Source organism: Dipodomys merriami, unplaced genomic scaffold (assembly GCF_024711535.1).
Source record: "Dipodomys merriami isolate MVZ:Mamm:240054 unplaced genomic scaffold, mDipMer1.0.p SCAF_4, whole genome shotgun sequence".
In the NCBI taxonomy this organism is placed as follows: domain Eukaryota; kingdom Metazoa; phylum Chordata; class Mammalia; order Rodentia; family Heteromyidae; genus Dipodomys; species Dipodomys merriami.
The window spans coordinates 20,365,405-20,389,858 of NW_027205603.1; the positions used below are offsets into that span (position 1 = coordinate 20,365,405).

Consider the following 24,454-nt stretch of genomic DNA (forward strand, 5'->3'; position numbering starts at 1 on the left):
TTTTTTTTTTTTTTAGTATCTACTTGACTACCAGCTTTTCTGCCTGCTGTAAAATACCTCTTTCCCTCCTACTCTTATCAAATACTTTTTTTCTGTTTAAAAAGAGCAGTAAGGTTTGTTTTAACTTCATCTTTAAAGAAAAGATAAAGGAGAATGTGAAGAACCAAGCAACGTTCCAGACCCCAGGTTGAGAGTGTCCTTACAAAGTGGTGGGGCTGCATGCTAGGTGTAATTGTGCCGTTGTCTTATTTGCACATAATTTGGCAGTTCATTTTGGAATTGGCTGAATGCTGGGCTACCATGATAGGCCAAGGCTCTGTTTCTTAGTGAATATGCTTAGCTGTGTACTCTTGGGGTAGGCCACAAAAAGCTTTCCTATTCAGCCAGGTTACAGTCCACAATATATATCAGCCCTTTGGGGATGAACATTACCACTTAAGTAAGCATAGGAACAGATTTAAACCAAACTTAGAAACATTTTATTCTTTTCTCTGATTATTTTTTTCCTTCATCTTTTTATAATACAGTTGAATAAATACAAACTCTTAGTGCCCTTTTGATATAAAAATTTTAATTTTGGCTATTTTAGACTTCTTTTTATCTACTATGGATTGTGGTTACCACTCATGAGACATGGTAATCAAAAGGCATTTGTTAATGATGTCCCTAGTTTAGTCTACTGTTCCAAATGTGGTCCTTTTTAGTGCATAGGTTTCACTCTGTTTCCAGGAGGTGATTTTCTTTGGCTGCTTTGCATTTCTCTGTAACTTGGGAACAGAGGCCTTATTTTAAGGATGTTTGAATAGTCTATAGCTTTGGAAAGTTGACATAGTCTCTTTGTCTACAATACTAAGCATGTATGCTTATTATTTGATTTCAGTTCCCTGAACTCAAGGCTCTCTGGGCATGCCCCTTCTACCTTCACATCACTCCCTGAGAGTGTTAGCCTAAGGAGTGTTAGCACAGGAGGGTGATGTTCTATGGCATTGCACTAGTAATCCCTGTTTGTCTTAATTCTGTGTCTTGCACAGCTCTGCCAGTATTTGTGAAAACATGGCTAGTCTACCATCAGCCTTTCTCAGTTCAATTTATTATGAATTGTTTTCTTCAAATGATGGTAATTGTACACATTTATGATGTGCTTTACAGCTCTTGACATTTACTTTCTCATTGAAATTTTAATCTGCCATTAACCTACAGTATTTTTTTCTCCACTTGACTTCATATAGCATTTAGTTGTTTATATTTTTCTTGATTTGTTTTATCATCCTAAAGTCACTTTACAAAGAAAATAATTTATGCAAAGCACAATAAGTATCAACTGTTGTGTACGTTTCTTAATTAGAGATATTTTACGATTTATTGAATGGACAATACATTTCTATGAAGTTTTACAAGGCATGAAGGTATTAATGGATGAATATCTGTTCTTAAGTTGTCTTATTTGCATATAATTACACTGAAATATTCACTGAGGTGTGTTTTGAGTGGAAGCTGCCTACGTTTATTTCTGTTCTGGTATTTGTAAATGGAAGTTACTGTATGCCAGGAATCATGTGCTATGGCGACATGGATTATCTCAGTTCTCTTAGTGGTCCCAGGAGGGATTTGTTCATATTGTCCTGATTTTACAGAGCAGTACTAGAGACATAGGGGGGTATATAACTTTCTAAATCTACAAAACTGGCAAATCTCAGAGTTGCTATTGATATTCAGTTATTTTTTGACTCAATATTTTCAGAAAAAAAAGGTTTATTATCTCATCTGGACAGTTTTTAACAGTCTAGTATAAATTAATATACTAGTATAGTCCTTAAATATTGCTTGAACACATATGTTGTCAGTAGCCCTCATTTTGCAGTTACAATGGAATTTAGTGTGTAATTTATACTAGACTATGTTCAGTCCTAATCATAGAGATACCAAGTCACATAATGAAACCATACTGGGCTGATATTTTTACACCTCAGAGTTGAGTTTCCCAAAGTAATTGCCTGTCTGCCTCAAGGCAGCAAAAGCTACAATCATATTCTTCATATTCAAGGACGGGGGAGGAGGGATGGAATATGGTAACGGCCAGTATGTGAATAGCAAATGTCAATAATCAGTTACTGCTTTATCACTGTAGTTGAGGGCATTTCATTTATGTGGCTGCTGCTTAGTGCGGTAAAGGTGTTTCCATGACTGATCTGTCTTGGTGGCATTTCAGTGGTGCTTATGAAGTTACTAATGAACATCCTGAAAGAATGTGTCTTCAAGGTGTAAGATTATTTTTGTGTCTTATATCTCACTTCTAAATAGTTGTGTTGTCTGTGCTCTCCACCCTTGCTCTCAGAACAGCCTCATATTGGGAATGGGTGTTTACATTTAAAGTGATGCTCTTTGGCAGGTTCAAAATGCTGTTAACCTTTGCAATATATTATGTGCTGGTACTTAAAGAGAGATAGATGACTGAAGTACATACTGGAGCCTCTCAAAACACAAGATCCATCAGTCTTCAAGTAGCTAGGCTCTATGTAGCACTCCGCTGTCAAGGATTCATGGAACATGTCTAAGACTCTTCTTGTTTTGGTAGATTCTCAGAAGTGAAAATAGGCTCTTAGGAACTGCTCTGCCTTTTCTTAATCTTCTTTCATAATTTGATACATTGTTTATCTTTGTGTCTTGAACCTGTCTGGTCTTGCCATTTTTTTAAGTTGAAATTTCTCTTATAGCATATATATTTCTACCTTGAGTCTCTCAAATACATGAGTAAAATTTCAAAACTCACTGAGTGCTGGTAGCTCATGCCTGTAATCCTCGCTACTGGGGAGGCTGAGATTTGAGGATCATGGTTTGGAGCCAGCCCAGGCAGAAAACTTCATGAGACTCTTATCTACAATAAACTACCAAAAAAAAAAAAAAAAGCTGGAAGTGGAGCTGAGGCTCAAGTGGTAGAGCAAAGTGGCCTTGAGCAAAGAAAGCTCTGGGATAGTATGCAGGCTTGTGAGGTCAAGCCCCAGGACCAACAGCAACAACAAAAAAAACTATTATTAATGGCAAAATCTTTCTTGATGTAAGTGGTTTAATTAGTTTATAACAATATCATTGTTGTCAAATATCTAAAATAGAAATAAGTAAACCTACCAACTTATATGTAGACCTAAAGTTTACCTATAAACTTGCATCAGGTATGGGTTAAATAAATTTGCTTACTTGCTTTTAAATATCCCCAGAGAACCCTGGGGATGTTTTTCCTTTAATTAGTAAAATGTTTATACAGTGTCTAATAGGTGCTAGACTCTGTGGATTCAAAGTATACATGGAACTGTAACCATTGTGTTTAGGAAAATCTGAATCTTCCTTTGCATATTCAAACTTGGTTAACAATACCATTCTTATCAGTCAAGCATGTTTCTCATTATTCAAATGATCTTAGAAAGCTAATTTAACTATTAATGAACTCTTTGATGAAAAGACAGTGGCTAAAATTACAAGTTAAAGAGTATTCTTAAGGGGTATTTCATTTATTTTTATCTACTCACCTGTGTTAACAACACATTGGAATGTGGGAAATTTTGTTTGTCTGTTTTACAAAATGCCACCTTTGTCAAAGGTGGAATTTGGGGATGGAGGCTAAGTATATTTGTGCTTGGGTTTTTCCTTAAGTGTGGTACTTTATACACAGAAATAAACAGATGAGATCCTTTATGGCTGAGACCTTTGCAGGCATACCGGTTAATTATTTAGTGGGTGGGGTACTTTTATGTGATGCTCCCAGGGTGAAGGATTTTACATCTGGTATTGTACACATTGGATGTCCTTTTGACAAGCTGGGCAAGTAACAAAAATGATACTTTTTCGGTAGTGTCATGGCATGTAATTGTCTCAACTATTTTGATCTCAAACACTTCTTTTTTTGGGGGGTGGGTGGTCCGGTCGTGGGGCCTGAACTCTGGGCCTGGGCGCTGTCCCTCAGCTCTTCTGCTCAAGGCTAGCACTCTACCACTTGAGCCACAGCACCACTTCCGGCTTTTTTCTTTTTGCTTATGTGGTGCTGAGGAATCGAACCCAGGGCCTCAAGCATACAAGGCAAGTACTCTACCACTGAGCCACCTTCCCAGCCCTCAAACACTTCTTATGCCTACATCCCCAGTGTCACATGCATCTTATTAATATAACATCATAACAGTACAACTGTTTCCTGACATGCAGAAATGAAGTAAAAATAATGAGAAGAATATTGACATAAATCAAAGTTCAGTTCTCCTTTCTTATTATGATAGTGCCATGTAAACTAGGGCATGCTAACTCAGAAGACTACGATTTTAAAATTCAGGTTTAATACTTACATACATCACTAAGGATCATTCTCATTTCCAGAGAGACCTCGTCGATGCAGTCACAATACTTGTCACAGTCCCTTTTGATCCAGCCTTCTCCATACGATGGAAATAAGAACCTAAGCATATACTTCTCTATGTTCTGTTTTCCCTAGGATGAGGATGGGACAGAAGAAGATAATAGCCGCGTTGAGCCAGTTGGACATGCTGACACTGGTTTGGAGAATATGCCCAACTTTTCTCTGGAGTAAGTTACTAATGGTTTTAACTAAACTTGTACATGTAGCATCATTAATTGCTGCTGGTATCCCAAGAGCATATGGCATGTGGATTGTTTATGCTTTGTTGAAAACCTGCCTTGGTTTGTGTTCCCAAAGCATCTTCCATCTGTTGAGTTACTCAGTGTTAGCGGTATAGCATGGAAGTACCCATATACCTGTCCTGAGTTTCATGCATTTCCAAATACTGTTGAATTAGAATATTAAGATAGTGTTTGGTTGAAATTGTCTGTCCTGTTAACAGAACAGTATACCCAGTAACTGTTTTGGATTATCTGTCAATATTTTGGTCATTTATTCTTCAGCATTGCTGAATTTAAAAAAATTGTAGATATACTTATTTTCTTGAAGTGTTAGTTGGATCAAGAAAGCACAACAGTCAGTATATAATTTTGTTGTTGTTGTTTTTTCTTAATTGAGGAAACAGATCTTTCAAGGTACTTGATGAAAACTTTGATGTTAAGGTCCCTGACTATGGTTTTATAAATGTAAGGACAAAGAGATAAGTTTTCTTGTCTCATTGAACTTTCTACTTGTCTTAAATATTGGCATGTTCAAAATGGAAGATGTTCTCATGACCTCTTTCTTGGATGGCATAGGGCAGAGAGAGAAGATGTTTCAAATTCTGTTCTTGACTTTGGGTAAAAATTTAGTATGTGAGCACTAACATTTATGTTCTTTTCTTGGTCTATAAAGGACTAAGAATATTCTTGGTGAGATTAAGCAAGGTCTAGTCTAGGATCAGATTATGTTTAGATATACTTAGAGTATTTCCATTTGAGACGTATTTGCTATGTGGTAGTTCTTTTTTAAAAGACTGTGAAATAAAATTAATTTTTTAAAGTTATATTAATGTTAGCTAAAAGCCAATTGCTAATATGTTAGCAGTATCTAAAATAGGAGTTTATGAAATTCTTTTGTGAAAAAGTCCCTTTAAAATAGTTTTACTTTTGTAAATATTTTAACTGTATATCGAAATTTTTATTTTGTCAGAATTAGTGCATGTGATGCAGTCTGTGCACATATTTTCCATTTTGTTTTCATTTGTTTAATATATTTATTCTTTGTATTATATTTGTAGAATATTGGATAAACTTACATTTTATGTAAAGACATGAAATACAGAAATACAATAGAAAAATGGACATTTTTGCATTCTATAGAAATGATATGATTTTTGTCAGATTATTGGTAGTAGTTTTCTAGTTGCTTAAGCTGTCCATGTAATTAAAGTACCAATTTAAAATATTCATTGGTTAATGCTACTCAGATTTCTGGATATAGTTTATATATATGAAAAAAATCTACAAAGAGAGCAAACTGTCTTCAATGGATTAGAAATTTACATCCTCCAAATTGTGCTTACTCTTATTAAACTCAAGGTATTAATAATAGTAAAAACAAACAAACAAACAAACCAAAACTTCATGGAAGTGAATCCTGAAAATGTATAGAATGCTCTGCTCCTTACACAGATGAGTTTAGGTACTTAAAAAGAACTTGGCTTCCTGTTACTGCATGTGATACATATAACTTTAAAGCTCAATTACATACACTTGGAAAGTTATTTAGTTTTAAGTGTGTTAAAACCTTTTGAGTTTTATGACTCAGATTTGCCTCACTCTAATAACAATTTGAGAAATGGTGACCTTGCCTTATGATAGAAGAATGATTAGAGAGGAAAATTGGGATCACCCTTAGACTGTCACCTTCAGAGACTAAAACTTTGACCTTATTGGCATACTGGAAGGATTAACAACACAACAAGTTAGAACTACGTAGTTGTCATATCTTGATTCAGCAGATCTTTAGAGTTTTGGTAATAGATCCTGAGAAGGAAAATTTTCAGCTGAAGCCTAGAGATTTCATTGCAGAGCATGAAGTCATGTTATTCAGAAGAGATGGTCCAGGAGAAATGGTTCTGTCTCCTTTTTAATGTAGTTATTTCTGATGATTGCTCTCCCTCCATGCCATCAGACTAATGTTCAGGTATGTAGTGTTTGATGTTGCCTCCATCACCATGCTTATATCCCCAAATCTGAATGTATGTGCGTGTGTGCCTGGCGGGATTTCTGTTTTGTTCTCTTTTGTTGTCTGCTGTGCGTCTGTGTTGTGGAGATTCTGTTTTGTTTCAGTTTTGGTGTGTTTACAGTACATGTTCATGCTCCCTCATTCATCATTGTCTCACAGTGATATGGTAAAGCTCGTACGAGTCCCCAACGATGGAGGGCCTCTGGGAATCCATGTAGTGCCTTTCAGTGCTCGAGGCGGCAGGTAACGTATCTTGCAGGTTTTTAATTGAATCATAATATGGAGTGTTTTATCTTCATCTGTGCTCAGATATAGCTTGGTGTTGACTTAGCTTAATGGGAAACATTTTCACTTGGGGGCAACTACTACTTCATTTGCCCGTTCATGTCCTAATCACAGAAAGTACTTGGCTTAATGAAGTGAGGTTTCTCAGGCTCAGGAAGAAATCAAGCATTTAAATTATCCTAATAAATTTGTTGTTCCTCATATCTGAGCAAACGTTTGACTTTGCAGTAAATGGATGATAGACTTGAGAGCCCACAAATCCTCCTGGAATTGCACTGTCAGGGACAGATTAAAGTGATTATCTGGAAAATTTCATCCAATGAAATTACTTGGATGACTTTGGTGATGAGTCATCTTAAATTTGTATTTATATTAGTTTTGGTCTTCAGTTTGATAAGACTTTGATAATTTTTAAAGTCTTTGAGATTTTAGAAGATTAGGGAAACTAAAGATAATAATCTTCTATGTAGAAATAGATTTCACTACTAAAAGGACTTAAGACTACAGAGGTATTAATTTCCTTTATTCTGTCCCTTTTATTCTGTGAAAACTGTTGTAGTTTTTAGTTTGATAAATTCAAATAGTATATATTGATTTTGCCAGTAATGCCTGGTAGGCCTCTAGTATTGGAATCCTTCCCTATGGGTTTAACTCATGCATGTTTAACCTGTTGAAGTTTTATTGCATCTTTTGTTTGCTTGTCCAGCAATTTCATGGTAAAACATTTATAAACTATTTGGTATCCTTTATTTTTGGTCGATATGGGGCTTGAACTCTGGGCCTGGGCACTATCCCTGAGCTCTTCAGCTCAAGGCTAGCACTCTACCACTTGAGCCACAATACCACTTCAGGTTTTCTGGTAGTTAACTGGAGATAAGAGTCTCATGGACTTTCCTGCCCAGATTGGCTTTGAACTGTGATCCTCGGATCTCAGCCTCCTGAGTGGGTAGGATTACAGGCATGAGCCACTGCTGCCCAGCCTGGTATCCTATTTTTTAGCTTCTTAATTCTTTTACTGTTATCACTTTATTTTTATTCAAACTTCCTTTCAATAGGGAAAAATGGAGAACGTTGGAATGTAGCCTTAGACCAGTAACTGACAACTTACAACAGTGAGCAAGTACCTAGAACAATGACTCGTAACTTAGAATAGTTAGAGTGGTAATGTGAGGACCTACAATAGTGACTGAAAAATAAGAACTTTGAGAGAAGACAGTGACCATGAACCTAGAACAGCGAAAACCTAAAAAAGTGACAGAAAGCCTAGAACAGTGACCTAATACAGTGAGAACCTAGGAAAATGACTCTAAGCCTAAAACAGTGACTGAGTCCAGAACAGTAATTGAGAGCCTAGAGATATGATGGAGAATCTAGAACATGATGGAGAAAGTGGCTGAACATTTACTGTGGAGCTAGAATAGTGACTAAGATTCTAAAAGACTGACCAAGAAACTAGAAAACTGTCTTAGAATATTAAGAGCCTATAAACAATGTCTTAGAAACTAGAACCATGACTGAGAGACTAGAAGGGAGTCTGAGAAGCTAGAACAGTGAAAGTCTGGAACATAGATTAAAACTGATGTCAAGTACATTTGCAAAAATATATAAATTGCAAGTACATAAATAATGGATTTTATTTTTAGTATGAATATTTGAGCTATAATCTCATCTTCCTCAAATGTTAATACCTGTTGCAAGTACGTGAATTATTCGTTGTTGTGTAAGTAAGGCTTTGATTTACTTAGAACTCTGCTGGAGTTCCATGAACGTCAGAACTTTGTACCATGGTGTCAAATTCACCTTGAATATTTGAGTAGAGTTTTGCTCACAGAGTTATAGCTGCTTTCATTTTTTTCCCTCTCTCTTTCATTATTACTTTTAATCTCTGGGGAAGCATTAAAATTTCTCCATAGAACTCCTAGTTTAACAACATAAGTTGTTTTCAAAAAGGACCTTGTCTTTATTTCCTTTAAAACCTTTAATTTAAAAATTACCTCAAAAGTTCAATTAAAGAAAAAAACTTTCATGAGTAGGAAAAACAGGTGAGAATGACACTGCATGGATCATTGCTTCCTACTATTCCCGTGCCTCAAGCTGCCTGTGGGACATAACTTACCACAAATGAAATTTAATTGTGTATCCACCAACTTGGAACCAGAAATTCAGTTACAGCATGTTATTTTCTACCATTTATTACACATTTCCTACCTCAGTGTGAAAAGCTTTTGGGATAAAATATATAGATGAAGAACGTGAAGCCAAAGAAGACTAAGAAGACTAAACATCTAATAAGGTTAATTCAAAGGACTTTTCACAATCAGCACAGTTACTGGTAATGGTATTGACTTTTCTTGCACACACACATTCAGGTAAACAAGTATTAGCAGAGCTCTGTATTGAGTCTGTGTGTTTCTGTGTGTGCACGTGCATGCGTGCACATGTGCACCTATACGTATCCCGGTACTGGGCTGTGAACTCTGTGTATCCATGTGCATGGGCGCACATGTGCACCTATACATACCCCGGTACTAGGCTGTGAACCCAGAGCTTCTCGTTCTTGCTTACCTTTTTTTGGTCACAGTTGATAATCTCCCTTCACACATTCAGTTCCAGCTTGTTGCTGGGTCTCAAAGATTTGTCTGCTAGGGCTAACTTCAAGTTGCTATCCTCAGATCTCTGAGTAGCTAGGTTTATAGCTATGAACCATGAACTTGGTTTTAGCTGAGTCATTTTTAATCCCAATAGATTTGATACTCACTGAGGAAAATTGCATACAGCTTTATTATATAAAGGACAAAGACTTTGATTTAAGACAAAGACCTGTTTACCCACCACCAATTTTCAATTGGAAACAACAGAAATATTTTGGTTTTATCTGCCTCCTTTGTTGCCTCTTCAATCTTCCTCATGAGCTAGATAGTTGTTCTTTGGTGTTGAGTGGACAATGGGATGGAAAAGCAAGTGGGCTGTTCAGATTTACAAATACCCATCTTCAGGACCCCAGATATACTCATAGTGCTTCAAAGTGGGTTCTTGATCAGTCAGAAATGTTTCCAGTCACTGGGTGATAATTCTGGTTAAGAGCTAGGAGTCAAAGAAGAGCACGACACATCTTCTGCCAGTCTAAATGAAGTGACAGGTGAGAAATCACAGTTATAATAATGTGATAAATGCCAGTATAGTTATACCATAGGTGATCTGTGGGTTGGTAGAAGAATTAGCCAAGGTAAGTAAATGAAGCTGGCTTATAATGGAAGGTGAGTGTGAATGTTATGACAGCTCATAAAGGGAGCTGAATCAACTCCTTGCTAGCTATAAGGACAAATTAAGCAATGAAATATAGCAGAAAGGAAGAAATTAAGAACGTGTGAAGCAATTGCACATGTATCTAGGGGGAATATAAAAATACATATTCATGGTATGTAAGTTTAAATTTCCACGACTGACTTCCCTGGTTCAAAATTCAAGTCGTCCTTGGAACCTCTGAAGTTTAGAGATACAAAAACTGGGAAACATTAGATATTGACAAATACATGTCAGACTTGCTTTCTCATTTAGATTTTTTTTTAAGTCAGAGTGTCGATTACAATTTAGAATGAGAAATGTATTTGATGAAAGAAGGAAAACTGTGGACTACTCAGAAGTACTGTGTAATTTAGGAAACTAGTAATTTAAACTTGTGAAGTCCATGTTAGAGAAAGTTTAGCTATTTTTAAGTCTGATGCAAAAAGCTTTTTTTTGTTTCTGTTTTTTTTTTTTTTTTAAATGGGAGGTATTTCCAAGCCTGATCATTTTCTTTAGTAGGTTGAATGCTGTTCCATGTTTGATCAGGATCATCAATGAAAATGAATTTATTTCACAGCCCTTCCTGATACCTAGAAATGGAGACAAATAGGAACAGAGGCACTGTTAGTCTTTTCGTTTCTTTTTTCTTTTTTTAGTATTTCTTTTTTATTGTGAAAATACTGTACAGAGGGGTTACAATTACATGGGCAAGATAATGAGTACATTTCTTATCAAGCATTGTAGCCTCCTCCTTTGTTTCCCCTTCCCATCCCTTCCCATCCTCCCCCCGCCCTGCTCCCCCCGCCCCTGCACCAAAGTTGTAAAGTTCGTTTTCGACATGACGACTTGTACATCTCATTGTTGCAATGGGTCCACCTGTATCCCTATTTAAATGATTTGTTTTTCCCCTTCCCCTCCACAACTTATACCGACATCAAATATAGTGAAAGCAGGGGTTATACTGTGGGGGAGGGACATCCAAAGCAACAAAGAAATAATCTTATAAATGCATTAGAAACAATCGCGTGAAAGAAAATAAAACATTTGAATACATATCTTAGGGTTCATTTCCCTAACATCACCTTATCTTATATAGTCTTTTCTTGATTTTGCTGTTCTTTGGTTGTAGTCTTGTACATTACTCGGTATTCTTTTTTTTTTTTTTTTGGGTCCAGTTGTGGGGCCTGAACTCTGGGCCTGGGTGCTGTCCCTCAGCTCTTCAGCTCAAGGCTAGCGCTCTACCACTTGAGCCACAGCGCCACTTCCGGCTTTTTTCTTTTTGCTTATGTGGTGCTGAGGAATCGAACCCAGGGCCTCAAGCATACAAGGCAAGTACTCTACCACTGAGCCACCTTCCCAGCCCCCATTACTCGGTATTCTTGTACATTACTCAAAAATAATGCCTGACCCTCCATCCAGAATGCTTTATTCATTTCTCTTGCTTGGAAATAAATTTTCCCTTCTGATTTCTCTCTGATTTAAGTGACCGACAGCATACTTGAATAAATCACAAATGTAGAAGCCAAGCACCAATGTTCACACCTTTAGTCCTAGCTACTTGGGTGGCTGAGATCTGAGGATTACAGTTTGAAGCTCATCAGGGCAGGAAAGTCCGTGAGACCCTCATCTCCAATTACCACCAAAATGCCACAAGTGGAGCTGTGGCCACAAGTGGTAGAGCATCAGCCTTCAGCACAAAAGCTTACGACAGTGCCTAGGCACTGAGTTCAAACTCCAGGACTGGCACAAACAAACACACACACACACACACACACACACACTCAAAACTAAAATTATAAGTGTTACTACACACACACACACACACACACACAAAATCAAAACTAAAATTATAAGTGTTACTACCTTCTGAAAGTAGTAGACCTGTGATGTATATTGTGTCTATTCTTAGGACCAAGGTGCAGATTCTGGACAATGGAAACTTAGGGAAAATTCACTCAGCAAACAAATGCATTCATGACTCTCCACATTAATTATGGCTTTATTAGATTAAATATAAAACAACAGGCCAAACAACAGGCCAGAGTTGTGGCACATGCCTATAATCCCAGTACTTGTTATGTTGAGGCATGGAAATCTTGAGGTTAGGCCAGCTGGACTTTATATACTATTTCAAAACATATGTGAACTAGATTTTTTAACACTCATTTTCTGTGGGGAGCAGACAATGTTTTTCTTGTTTCTTCTTACTTTTACCTTGTTCTAGTAAAATGAATTGCTAGAACTTTTAAAAAATAAGTAACCTCATCTAAGTTAAAAAATACAATAACAATAACGAATATCCTGACTTCCACAGTATTTATTGACTTTTCTGGAAATGTTCAATGAATTAGTAATATGACTATGATATAAAGTAAAATACAATACTTTATATTGAAATAGTTTGGATTTTAAAAGTTATAAGATTTTTAAAAGTTAGTTTTAAGGTTTTTTAATTGATTGAATATATATAAATCACTGTTCTTTCTATCTATCTATCTATCTATCTATCTATCTATCTATCTATCTATCTATCTATCTATCTATCTATCTATCTATCTATCTATCTATCTATCTATCTATCTATCTATCTGCCAAGATCATAGGAATTTAGAGAAAACAGGACTGTCAAATGTTGGATGCTTGGGGCTGGGAAGGTGGCTCAGTGGTAGAGCGCTTGCCTTACATGCATGAGGCCCTGGCTTCAATTCCTCAGCACCACATAAGTAAAAACTAAAAAGCCGGAAGTGGCGCTGTGCCTCAAGTGGTAGAGCACTAGCCTTGAGCTGAAGAGCTGAGAGACAGCGTCCAGGCCCAGAGTTCAGGCCCCACGACCGGACCAAAAAAATGTTGGACACTATGCAAACCCTCAAGGAAACAATTAAAACTTGATCCATTTGTTGAAGAAAATATGGGGCCAATTCTAGTGTGATTTATAAGTACTGAGTACAGAAGATAGGACTGGAGAAATTTTTTTTATGTTTAATTAGGCTCCACAGTCTACAACAGATCTTCTAAATCCTTTCCATTATGGAAATAAGTATGACTAAAATGTAATAAAGTGTAGGCTGCTTCTCTGGATAGATATCTATCTATCTACATATTGACCACCTATAAATCTAATTTATTTACTATGGATTGAATTCAGGACTTTGTACTTACCATTCCCCATTTAATTATTCAATCAGAATAGACACTTTATGTTCCTTCAAAGATTTATATGCTTATTAACTATTATTAGTTTAACTGTTACCTCATCTAATACGTACTTTATCACCTTTTGCTCTATAATGTATTCAAACCAGAGTTTATTTTCTTTTTAAAATTTCTAGCTAGAAATTTCTCATTACTTTTCTGTGTCAATCAGTAAGTACTGGACCAGACATTGAATCAATTTATTATTGGCAGTGGGAGTGGGTGGTTAGTTAAAAGCAGTCCAAGATACCTGTTTGGAACCAACAATTGTATACTATTATGGCCTATGGCCAGTTTACTTCACTTAGCCACGTGGGAATTACATGATTTTTATATGCTTTAAATAAAAAATAATATAAAGCATTTAGCAATTTTTTTATCAGAATCTAGTAAGAATAACCAAATTGTGACACTATACTTTTTACTTCTATTAAGTATATTGTTTGGTATTTGTATTATCTGGCAGTTGGTGGTTCATTCACAAAAGCAAAAAAAAAAAAAAAAGATTATTTTGCTCCTCTCCTGGATCTGGGAGAAAATTTATTGTTACATCATAAATTCAAGAATACCAATACACATTTGTTAAATTAATTGGGTACTTAAGTTAGTGAAGAATTAGAATTGAACTTTATAAAACTAGCTTAGAACAAACACATTTAGCACTCAATTTTAACTTAATTACTTTCATAAAAACACAATCTAACTATATTTACTGGATCAGTAATCTTTTGTCTGAAAGCTTTCAATTGTGTATTCTCCAGTATAGACAGTTTTGCTACAATAAAGGATCATAATTACATGCATTTAGTGAGAAAATTTTATAAATATATTTAGGTGATCATGCTTTTGTTTTTAAAATATGATAGGAGAGTCTGTCATTTCAGCCTAATCTGAGGAAATTCTATGTATTTGTTTACCTTTTTGGCTATTACATCTCATTGGTTAAGTTTATTTATTTATCGTGTGGCACTTTGTGTCCAACCCAGAGTCTCGTACATGGTTGGCAAATGCTCTAGCACTGGCTGTATCTCCAGTCCAAAGACTTTAAGGATTTTAATTTTAACAAAGAAGGTCTTTAAACTTTCTTTTGCTGCTGCACATCATGTCTGCGGCTGTGGTTCTCTGCAGTTCTGTAGGGAATTGCCACTAGTGGGTGGCAAGTAACAGGTTCTTGTTGATGGGACTTCACTCTCCTCCACACTCTTTCCTTCACTACCGTGGTGGTGTTTCCACTGTGTCAGCTTTTATTAAGATGAATTATGATCATTTCCATACAGCTGGATGGCAGTTGTGGGAGTTTATATTATCAAAGCAAAACTCAGACTAACTCAGCCAATTTAGACGTCAATAAAACATTTGTTACTTATTTTCAGTTTTATCATTGGTTGTAATTTATACTTAGAATTAAAAATGTTAACATGTGTGACTGAGTTTGTTTTAATTAAGTGTATAATTAGGCTAATGAACCTTGTAAAAATGTAGTGGTGCAATCCTTAATATAATCTAAGCAGTTAAATTTCTAATTATATATCCAAAATCATGTGCAAAGAAGCAGCATTTCAAAGGCTGGTTTTCTACCACTGTATTTATTCTTCCTTTCCTTTTCTTTTTCTTTCTAAAAGGCATTGTTCTAATACTGTGATAAAAGTCTTGAAAGAAATATGTATATCAATGCAGTTTTTAATCTTAGGAAAATTATTCAGATGTGAGATTTGTACACAGTGATATGTTATTTTTCTTTTCCCTTCTGCTTGCCTACCTTTCCTCCCTTCCTTCCCCCTCCCTCCTTCTCTCCCTCCTTCCTTCTTTCCTTCCTTTTTATCTTTTTTCTTTTGCCAAAATTTGAAAAACCAACAACAACAACAAAAAAACTATAGGAAGCATTACAAGAGGAAAAGATTTCAGTATTGTTCATGATCACCAGCTAAACATCCATTGCTTGAACAGTATGGGAATCCAATAGGGTTTGCTCTAGGTTTTCAGGGGAGGGGAAGAAATGACTATAAGCTTGAATCATTTCTGCATAAGTTTGCCTAGCCTCATTTACTAAGTATTTTCTGGTGTATGAATCAGTACAACCAATCTGGAATGGTTCTGATACTGGATTAATTCCTCCGATAGCTCATCATGTTCCTCACCCCATTTTACTTTTTACAGTGATTTCTTCTGGATGTGGTTTTCCTTGTAGATGTAGTACTAACTTCCACAAAGGAAATTGGTGGTATGCTGGTACATACTACTACAAGTGTTGTGGTAGCCAAACACCATAGGTAGTTTGTTCCTTATAGCTTCAGAATAAACTTTTAATTATAGCCCAGTTAATTGGAGATGGCTTTATATTTTAAGTGACAGAGATGGAAGTCAATCAGTTTGCACTCACACTTTCCAGCAAGATGGTGGTATCTGTCACTGCCACTTGCCCTGGATTTGCCTTCAGACGTGCTTTTCATTCTTAGTCTTGCTGTTATCAAAGCAATTTTCTTGTGATTTTTTGTTTTTTGGTTTTTTTCTTCATTCCCATTCCTTTTGTAATCATTTTCCCCTAGTGTAGTAAATGAGATAACATTGCAGATTGTACCACTTTACTTTTAAATTAATTCATTCTTTTTGAGAGAATGATTCTAATAGTGTGGTCAAGTACTTAGAATCAGCAGGCTGCTAACATCACTTTAATTCAATCTGTTCCTGATTCCTTGATCTCTTGCTATGTTGCTTGAGCTGCTGCTCTTCCTCCCTGGGCTCCCCTCTCCAGCCAGTGCCTCTCCACCCGTTATGCAGATGCCAGAGCTGAGTGAAAGAAGTTGGAGACTTTTGTGACTATTATAGATTGTAGATGCTAACACTGGGTTAATAAATTCCCATGATTTTTCCTGTCAGTATGATAGGCCATTTATTAAATTGGTAATATTTTTCTGTATGTTAGGATTGCTCATGCATTCGGCCATGTGGAGGGACTTCTTCAGAAAGTCAGCCATTCAGCAGATGAAGTACAGATATTTGGATCTATATTTTAGTATGGTTACCAGGAAAAATAATTTTCCAGATGAATTTAAGTCCGTTTGTCTGTGTATATGAAAAGATTACAGGTATCACTGCAAGATTAAAATATACATTTCTGAGTTATACTAGTTTATTTACTGAGTGAGTTAGAAATAGTTCTTACTAGTAACACTTCTTACAATAGCCAGCCCAGACAAGCTTTGGACTCCTGAGCTCAAGTGATCTTCTTGCCTCTACCCTTCCAAGAAACCTCTCAAGTAAGCTGAATAGGGACTATAGATGTAACCAGCAGCTGTATTTGGATATTCCTCTATCTCCCTCTCTTTCCTTCTTTCTTTCCTTCCTTCCTGCCTGTCTTCCTTCCTGCCTTCCTTCCTGCCTATCTTCCTTCCTTCCTTCCTTCCTTCCTTCCTTCCTTCCTTCCTTCCTTCCTTCCTTCCTTCCTTCCTTCCTTCCTTCCTTCCTTTCTTCCTTCCTTCCTTCCTTCCTCTTTCCCCTCATCTTCCTTCCCTTCCTCCTCTTCCTCCTCTTCTTCCTCCTCCTTTTTTTCTCTTTCTCCTTTTCCCCCTCCTCCTCTTCATCTCTTTCTCATTTTTCTTCCTTTATGCTGGGATTTTAACCCAGGGCCTTGTGTATAGTTATACTATTTTTAAACTGCTGTAAGTACTGAAAGGAATTATTGGAAATAAATTCACAAATTTACACATATTGTCAGTACTAATTAACTGCAAAATAAATGTTGTTAAGTACATACATACACACACACACAGTTTTGTGTGTATATGTGTATACATTTCTCAAGAAACTTTCTGTGGACTATTTAAAATTATACAAAATACTTAAAATATATAAGAACAATAATTATCAGTCACTTTAGGTTACAGAAATGTCAGTATATTGAGAGGTCACTTAATAGTTTTCACAATTAGAAGTGAGCTAACTAGGGTTGGTCTTGGTAAGGCACATTTTTATTATAAGGATGGTTTTGCATTCACTTTAAAAAGGGATTCCTGTGAGTCAAACATTGTATGTACACATGCAATCCCTGCATGTAGGGAGCTAATGCACAAAAATATGAGTTTGAGCCTAACCTGGTGTACATGGACAGACTGCCTCAAATATATCCAGGAAAAAAATGGAGGGCTTTTCATCAGCAGAGGAAGCATCTTGCAATAGTGTGCCAGCATTTGTGTGGTTATGTTAGTGTTAACTATGGGTGACTGAGGCTTCTTTGATTCCAAGGTGTTCTTTTCATCATTGCTGTGAAGCTAAAGTGGCTAAATGACTTCACATTCCAGTTACTTCAGCGTTGATTTGATTTCTCATATAAACATTGTCTAATCACCAGAATGCTAGATATTTTTTTCTTTTTATCTTTTCTTTTTGCATTTTATGAGAGGCGAACCAGGATTTCCTTGTGTAGTGCAGGCTGGCCTCAAACTTGTGATGCTCTTGCCTAGCCTCCTGAGTATTGGACTTGTAGGCGGGCCACACCACACTCGGCTGACCTATTCTAACAATTTGCTCAATTCCTCTAACTGCAGATTGATCACAGGAAGGTAGATACAAACTATACGAAAGCTGAAGGGATAGATTTGAACGTGGTAGTATTTTAATAATAACTTAATCATTGGTGTCACATATTATAGGATCTATTCTTCCCAAATATAAATTGAGACACTTAAATTTCTGATGCCCATTACCATTTAGTTGAGATAATTTTTACATGTTTACTTAGTTCCAGTATGTGGTAGTCAGAAACCAAAAATTACCTACTTGTTTTTAACAACTCACAATTAATAGCTTTCGGACCCAAAACTAACAGATGCTAATCCTCAACTGGTAAGTTTACAAAAGACAATTTATGAATTATCTCTTTTTACTCTTCTTGGAATTTGATAGACTCTGTCCTCGTATAATGCCTCTTTAACATATTTGATAATAAATAGTAATTTGTTAAATAAATTAAATGAATTAAATTGAGAGGTTTATAAATATTCACAAAATTAAGAAGCTTAAACTGCAAAATAAAAAGTGAAGTAGGATTTTTACTTCAACTTAATTCAGTTCAAGGATATCTTTAGGATAAATGATACTTTAGTGGAAATCAAAAAGCTCTATATGTGCATTCTGCTGACTGAATTCTGTATTGCAGAGGCATATTGGAATTATGAGACTTGTTTGCCTTAGCCAAACTCAATCATCTATTCATTTAGTTTCATTTATCAGATCTTACTACTAGCTAAGTGCTTGAGTGTATATTATTGAATCCCATCTTCCCCATCTCCTAGTAGCTTACAAATGCAGTAGTAGAGATAAGGTGTGTATGTGACAGGTAAATGAGATAAATGGTTATAGAAAAGATATAATAATTGCTGCCAAAATTTGGAAGCGATAGCTGATAGAATATATTTCTACTGGAAAGCATACACAGGGTATTGCAAATTGCAGTTCTACTAGAAAATGTATAGAATTGGGGCTGGAAAGGTGGCTCAGTGGTAGAGTGCTTGCTTTGCATGCTTGAGGCCCTGGGTTCGATTCCTCAGCACCACATAACCAGAAAGAAAAAAGCTGGAAGTGGCGCTGTGGCTCAAGTGGTAGAGCGCTAGCCTTGAGCGGAAGAGCTGAGGAACAGCTCCCAGGCCCAGAGTTCAGGCCCCACAACCAGACCCAAAAAAAAGAAAAAAAGAAAAAAAAGAAAGTGTATAGAATTCATTAGGAATTATACTGTCTTTTTTTAAATGTATGAATAATTCTAAATTTTGGTATTGGCTTTTTGAGCGGAGTCTAACTTTACATGGAATTATTATACAGAATGTTTGTCAATCAACAAGTAAATAATAGCAGTTACTACTAGTTATAAACACCTACATCTCAAAAAAGTGTTTATTGTTTGTCCCAGGATACATAGAGTACCCTGCCTTGGAAGTTAAGAAACTTATGTTCAAACAGTACATGTTGGCAGCAAGGCAGGGGAGAAGAGACCATACACTGTTGGTAGGAAGTGAATTAGTGCATCTAATATGGAAGCAGTATGGAGATTCCTCAAAACAACAACAACAACAACTTTATGACCTAGAAATACCACTTTTATGTATTTATCTGAAACATTGCAAGTCAGAATATAGTAAAGGCAATTGTACATCCATGTTTATTGGAGCATTATTCACACAAGCCAAGAAACAGCTCTGGAGTCACACAACCAATAAACAGATCAAGAGAATATCTCCCCCCCCACACACACACACACAAGATACACTTTTATTCATCTATTAGACATAATAGTATGTCATTTGCAGGGAAATGAATGGACCTGGTAAATATCATATTGAATGAAGTAAACCGGGCTCGGAAAGACAAAGGGCGCATGTTTTGTCTCATGTGGATATTAGATCTGAAATGTAAACATAGATGAAAATGTGTATAGAACCAACTGACTAAGGTGTAATATACACAGGAGTAAGATTCCGTGGTATAACCCCTTTGAATAATTAAAAGATGGTCTAACAAAGTTAATATCAGAAAGCTGAAACATGTCTTGACTAAGAGAGATTGAGGCTAACAGAATGGGACCGGTTGAATGGAAAGAGGGAATGGCTGATAAAGTTATAATACTTAAAGTACATATGTAAAAATAGAATTAGAAACTTGATGAGACAAGTGATAGGAGAGATGGCTCTGATCAAGATGCATTGAGCACATAAATGGACATGTTAAATTGAAACAGTGTTTTACAACTATTTGAAGATAATTTTTTAAAAGGAAAAAAGAAGCTTATGTTCTAGACAAATTACATTAGTATTTCTTTTCCTCTTAGTTTCTAAGTTTATTTAGACTTCTACTTAATCTTTAGCTTGAGTAATCTTTAGCTTACATGTGTAAGAAAGAGGTAAATTGTAACTGGCATGATTTGAACCACAATTTCCGTCAAATTAAACTGGTAGCAACTTACTTACCTTAGTTAAGAGCTCTAACAAGAATTAACCTTCCCAAACTTCTATACAATGAGGCGAGCCATTTCTTGTTGCCTTTCTACATAGAAAGACATAGATTGTCATTAGCAGCATACCAAACAAGACAGCCAAAGTCATATGCTCATCTGTGCTCCACACTACTGTACCCTCTGAATCATTAGACAGGCTCTATTTGGAGCTTACATAATGTAAGCTTACATGATCTTACATTAGTTGTGGGAGAGGGGATTCATGTTGCCTTCCCATACATGTTTAAAATATACTCCAGTCAGTCCCAGTCCCTCTATCACTTCTTCACAGCCTTTTCAAACAGAGAGAGTAGTATACAGTTAGCTTGAGAGATGTAACAGTGATGAGCTAGAAAATTATCTTACATGTATTGAAAATGTCCATTTTTACATATCATTTAGACTGTTGAGAATTTTTTCCTAGTGTTATTTAAAAACATAGTAATTATATATAATGCAACCTCTTATAAAGGAATCTTTAAATATACCACACCATCATTAAAGCAATAGGGCATTGTGTATAGTAGAACTACTATATGTGTAACCATGTGAATTCTTAACATTCCAGAACCCTGGGGTTGTTAGTAAAGCGACTGGAGAAAGGTGGTAAAGCTGAGCAAGAAAATCTTTTTCATGAGAATGATTGCATTGTCAGGATTAATGATGGCGACCTTCGAAATAGAAGATTTGAACAGTAAGTGTATGAGACTGTGCCATGATCCTTCTTCGATTTAGGCTGCTGGAGCATAGTCAGCTGCCGCGCTCTAGCATGCCTGAGTCCTGCGTACTGAGGAGGAGTGTTTTATGCCATTATCTAGCTTTTAAAATTTTAACCCAACTCAAGTTAATTACTACCATTAGCGTATATTTCAGAATGCCATCTGACCAATAGAGTGCTTTTTAAAATGTTATGGGACCAAGTTGGCTTGACAATTCTGCTGGTTTCTCACCTTTTAAAAAAAGTTCACCACTGGTCTCAACTTCATTGCATATAATGTCATTGCATATAATGTCACAGTATAAACGAGTAAATATTGTGCCTTATTCAGATTCTCTTTATTGTGACTCAGCTCTTTCATTTAAAAAAAAGGCTGTTTCCTATTAAGCAAATAAGGGAGAGCTGATTGGAAAACTGACAAGCTGTGAGAGCTGATTGAGGCCCCTTGGTCCACTCTACTGGTTAACACTTGGGATAATTTTGGCTGGGTGGGTGTCCTGTCCTGCAGAGCTGCAGATGGAACTCAGGATTTTATACCTGCAAAGCAGGTGCTCTACCACTGAGCTATGCCACCCTAGGTGTTTCGGTTGGCATTTTTTTTTTGTTGGTTTGGCTTGTGGGGGTTCATGTTTCTGGAATTAAAAAAAAAAATTGTACCAGTGATGGGCCTTGAACTCAAGGGCTAGATGCTGTCCTTTAGCTTTTTTACTCAAGGCTGGCACTCTACTACTTGAGCCACATGCCCAATTTTAGCATTTTGTTAGTTAATAGGGGTGTTCTCATGGACTTTTCTGCTCAGGCTGGCTTTGAACCTCAATTCTCAGATCTCCACCTCCCTATTAGGTAGGATTTCAGACATGAACTACCAATCAGTGCTGTTTTACTGTGGGATTTTTCATACTTGAATTAGTTTTGGTAGTAAGTAATGAATAGTTAATTGCTTCTTATAGCTTCCTAAGTATACAGAAACTTGTTACTTTGAAAACTCAAATGGTCCCTTTGTAAGGAATTAGTTGTTGGATAATATTGTAAGAGAAAGACCGTGTTTGATTTTGTTAATATTAAAATTAGAATATGCTTGTATTTAAAAATCTTGAAAGTAAAGGCACAATATTTTATTGTCATAGATAGTTCTAGTATTTTTATTTAGAGAATGAGAAATTATATTTGGAGAAACAAGCTCTGCTGATATCAGAGCTTGCAAACTTAATTAATAAATGGGTTATCAGAATTTTGCTTTTCAATTTCAACAGTCTGTCAGTTCTTATTGCTTAATTAGTATACTTAATTAAGCTCATGATATCTTCTAGTCTGCCAGTCTTCATTTGCTAATTTTCCATTTTTTTTTCTCATACCCAGAGCACAACATATGTTCCGCCAAGCCATGCGTACACCCATCATTTGGTTCCATGTGGTCCCTGCTTCAAATAAAGAGCAGTATGAACAACTCTCCCAAAGCGAGAAGAACAACTACTATTCCAGCCGCTTCAGCCCGGACAGCCAGTATTCGGATAATAGGAGTGTGAACAGTGCTGGGCCTCATGCCTTGCAGAGAGCGTCCAGAATGAACCACCCACCTGAGCATATAGACACTCCCCCAAGACTACCTCATAGTGCACACCCTTCCACCAAGCCACCATCAGCCCCAGTGCTGGTCCCACAGAATGTATTTAGTTCCAGTGCAAGCAGTGGTTATAACACCAAGAAAGTAGGCAAGCGGCTCAATATCCAACTTAAGAAAGGTATCACCTGTCATATTTACTTGTTTGATGCAATTGCTTTTAAAGAAAAACTAACCACCTAAAAACATCTTGACTTTTGTTTTGTGCTGCTGGGCAATAGAATTCTGGGCCTTGCATATACTTGGCAAGTGCTCTTCTACTGAGCGACATCCCCAGCCCAGCACTGTATAAGTTTTAAAAGCAACTTTTTTACTTTTTATTTTTAGAAAGAAAGGCTTTTACCATACAGCCCCAAATGGCCTTGACCTCATGTTCTTCCTGGCTCAGCTTCCTAGGATTGTAGGCAGGCACCACTTTGCCCAGCAGTAACTTGCTTTTGAACATATTATATAAGATTACATTTTATGATTCTCAGATTCATCTTGTGGCATGTGAATAAAAATACAAAATTCAGAATAAAACTTTATAGCATACATTTACAAGGAATGAGAAGTAAAGTGTTACGGTAAGATTTTGATCATGAATGACAGACATTTCATGGCCTTGCTGTCAAATCCAGAACCACAGCGAGGATTTATTTCATCATTTGACTTGGCCACTTGCTATCTAGACACAGGTTTTAAGGAAGATTGTAAAGCTTGGCCATTCCAGCCCCAGCATTTTGGTGACCCAGATAGATGTCTGAGGCTGTTGTGGGTTCCTAGCAGGTCACTGAGACTCTAGACTGCCTTCTTGGAATTTACTAAAGTATCCTTTACCCATGGATACTGGGTCCATGTGCATAGGGTTTTGATATATTTTATAATCATGTCTTTCAAAATAGTGTCATTACATAAAATATTTTTATGAGTTCAACTATTGCAGTGGATATAAATTCATGCAGAGTGATTTCTTTAGATTACATGGTATCAGAAGCATGTTCGTACTGCAACATTTTCTATCTCCTGACATCAAACCATTTTTCTTTACTTTTGGAACAATGTTTTCCCTCTCCTCTCCTCTCCTCTCCTCTCCTCTCCTCTCCTCTCCTCTCCTCTCCTCTCCTCTCCTCTCCTCTCCTCTCCTCTCCTCTCCTCTCCTCTCCTCTCCTCTCCTCTCCTCTCCTCTCCTCTCCTCTCCTCTCCTCTCCTCCCCTCCCCTCCCCTCCCCTCCCCTCCCCTCCCCTCCCCTCCCCTCCCTTTTCTTTTCTTCCCCTCCCTTTTCCTTTCTTCCCCTCCCTTTTCCTTTCTTCCCTTCTCCTCCTCTTTTTTCTTGCCAGTCCTGGGGCTTGAACTCAGGTCCTGGTCTCTGTTCCTCAGCCTTTTTGTGCTCAAGGCTAGCACTTTACCATATCACCACTTCCTGCTTTTTCTAAGTTTTTATTGGAGATAAGAGGCTCACCAACTTTTCTGCCCAAGCTGGCTTCAAACTGCAATCTTCAGATCTTAGACTCCTGAGTAGCTAGGATTATAGGCATGAACCACTGGTGCCCTGTTGGGATAATGTTTACAAGGTTGTAAACTCTGAAACTACAATTTCCTTTCTAAATCATTTTGTTCCCTAAACTTTATGTGAACTACAAGTTCTTTATTTCTAGTTACTGGCTTTTTTTTTTTAACACAAGGGTTACAATTACATAAAGTAATGAGTACATTTTTTCCTTTTTGAACAGTGTTACCCCCTCCTTCATTTTCTACTAC

The 24,454-nt window shown here is 36.6% G+C and overlaps 1 protein-coding gene across 12 annotated transcripts in view; it reads left to right on the forward strand.

The window, feature by feature from the left end:
* The window catches only part of Pard3 (par-3 family cell polarity regulator), a 635,367-nt gene that overhangs the window by 338,455 nt on the left and 272,458 nt on the right, over window positions 1–24,454 (forward strand). For 11 of the 12 annotated variants that reach the window (XM_069990667.1, XM_069990655.1, XM_069990656.1 and 8 more), the window contains exons 6-9: window positions 4,478–4,569; window positions 6,791–6,874; window positions 20,944–21,069; window positions 22,453–22,835. In XM_069990667.1, the coding sequence (XP_069846768.1) occupies window positions 4,478–4,569; window positions 6,791–6,874; window positions 20,944–21,069; window positions 22,453–22,835 (685 nt within the window). The remainder of the gene's footprint in view (window positions 1–4,477; window positions 4,570–6,790; window positions 6,875–20,943; window positions 21,070–22,452; window positions 22,836–24,454) is intronic. The other variant, XM_069990661.1, reaches the window with a different exon arrangement.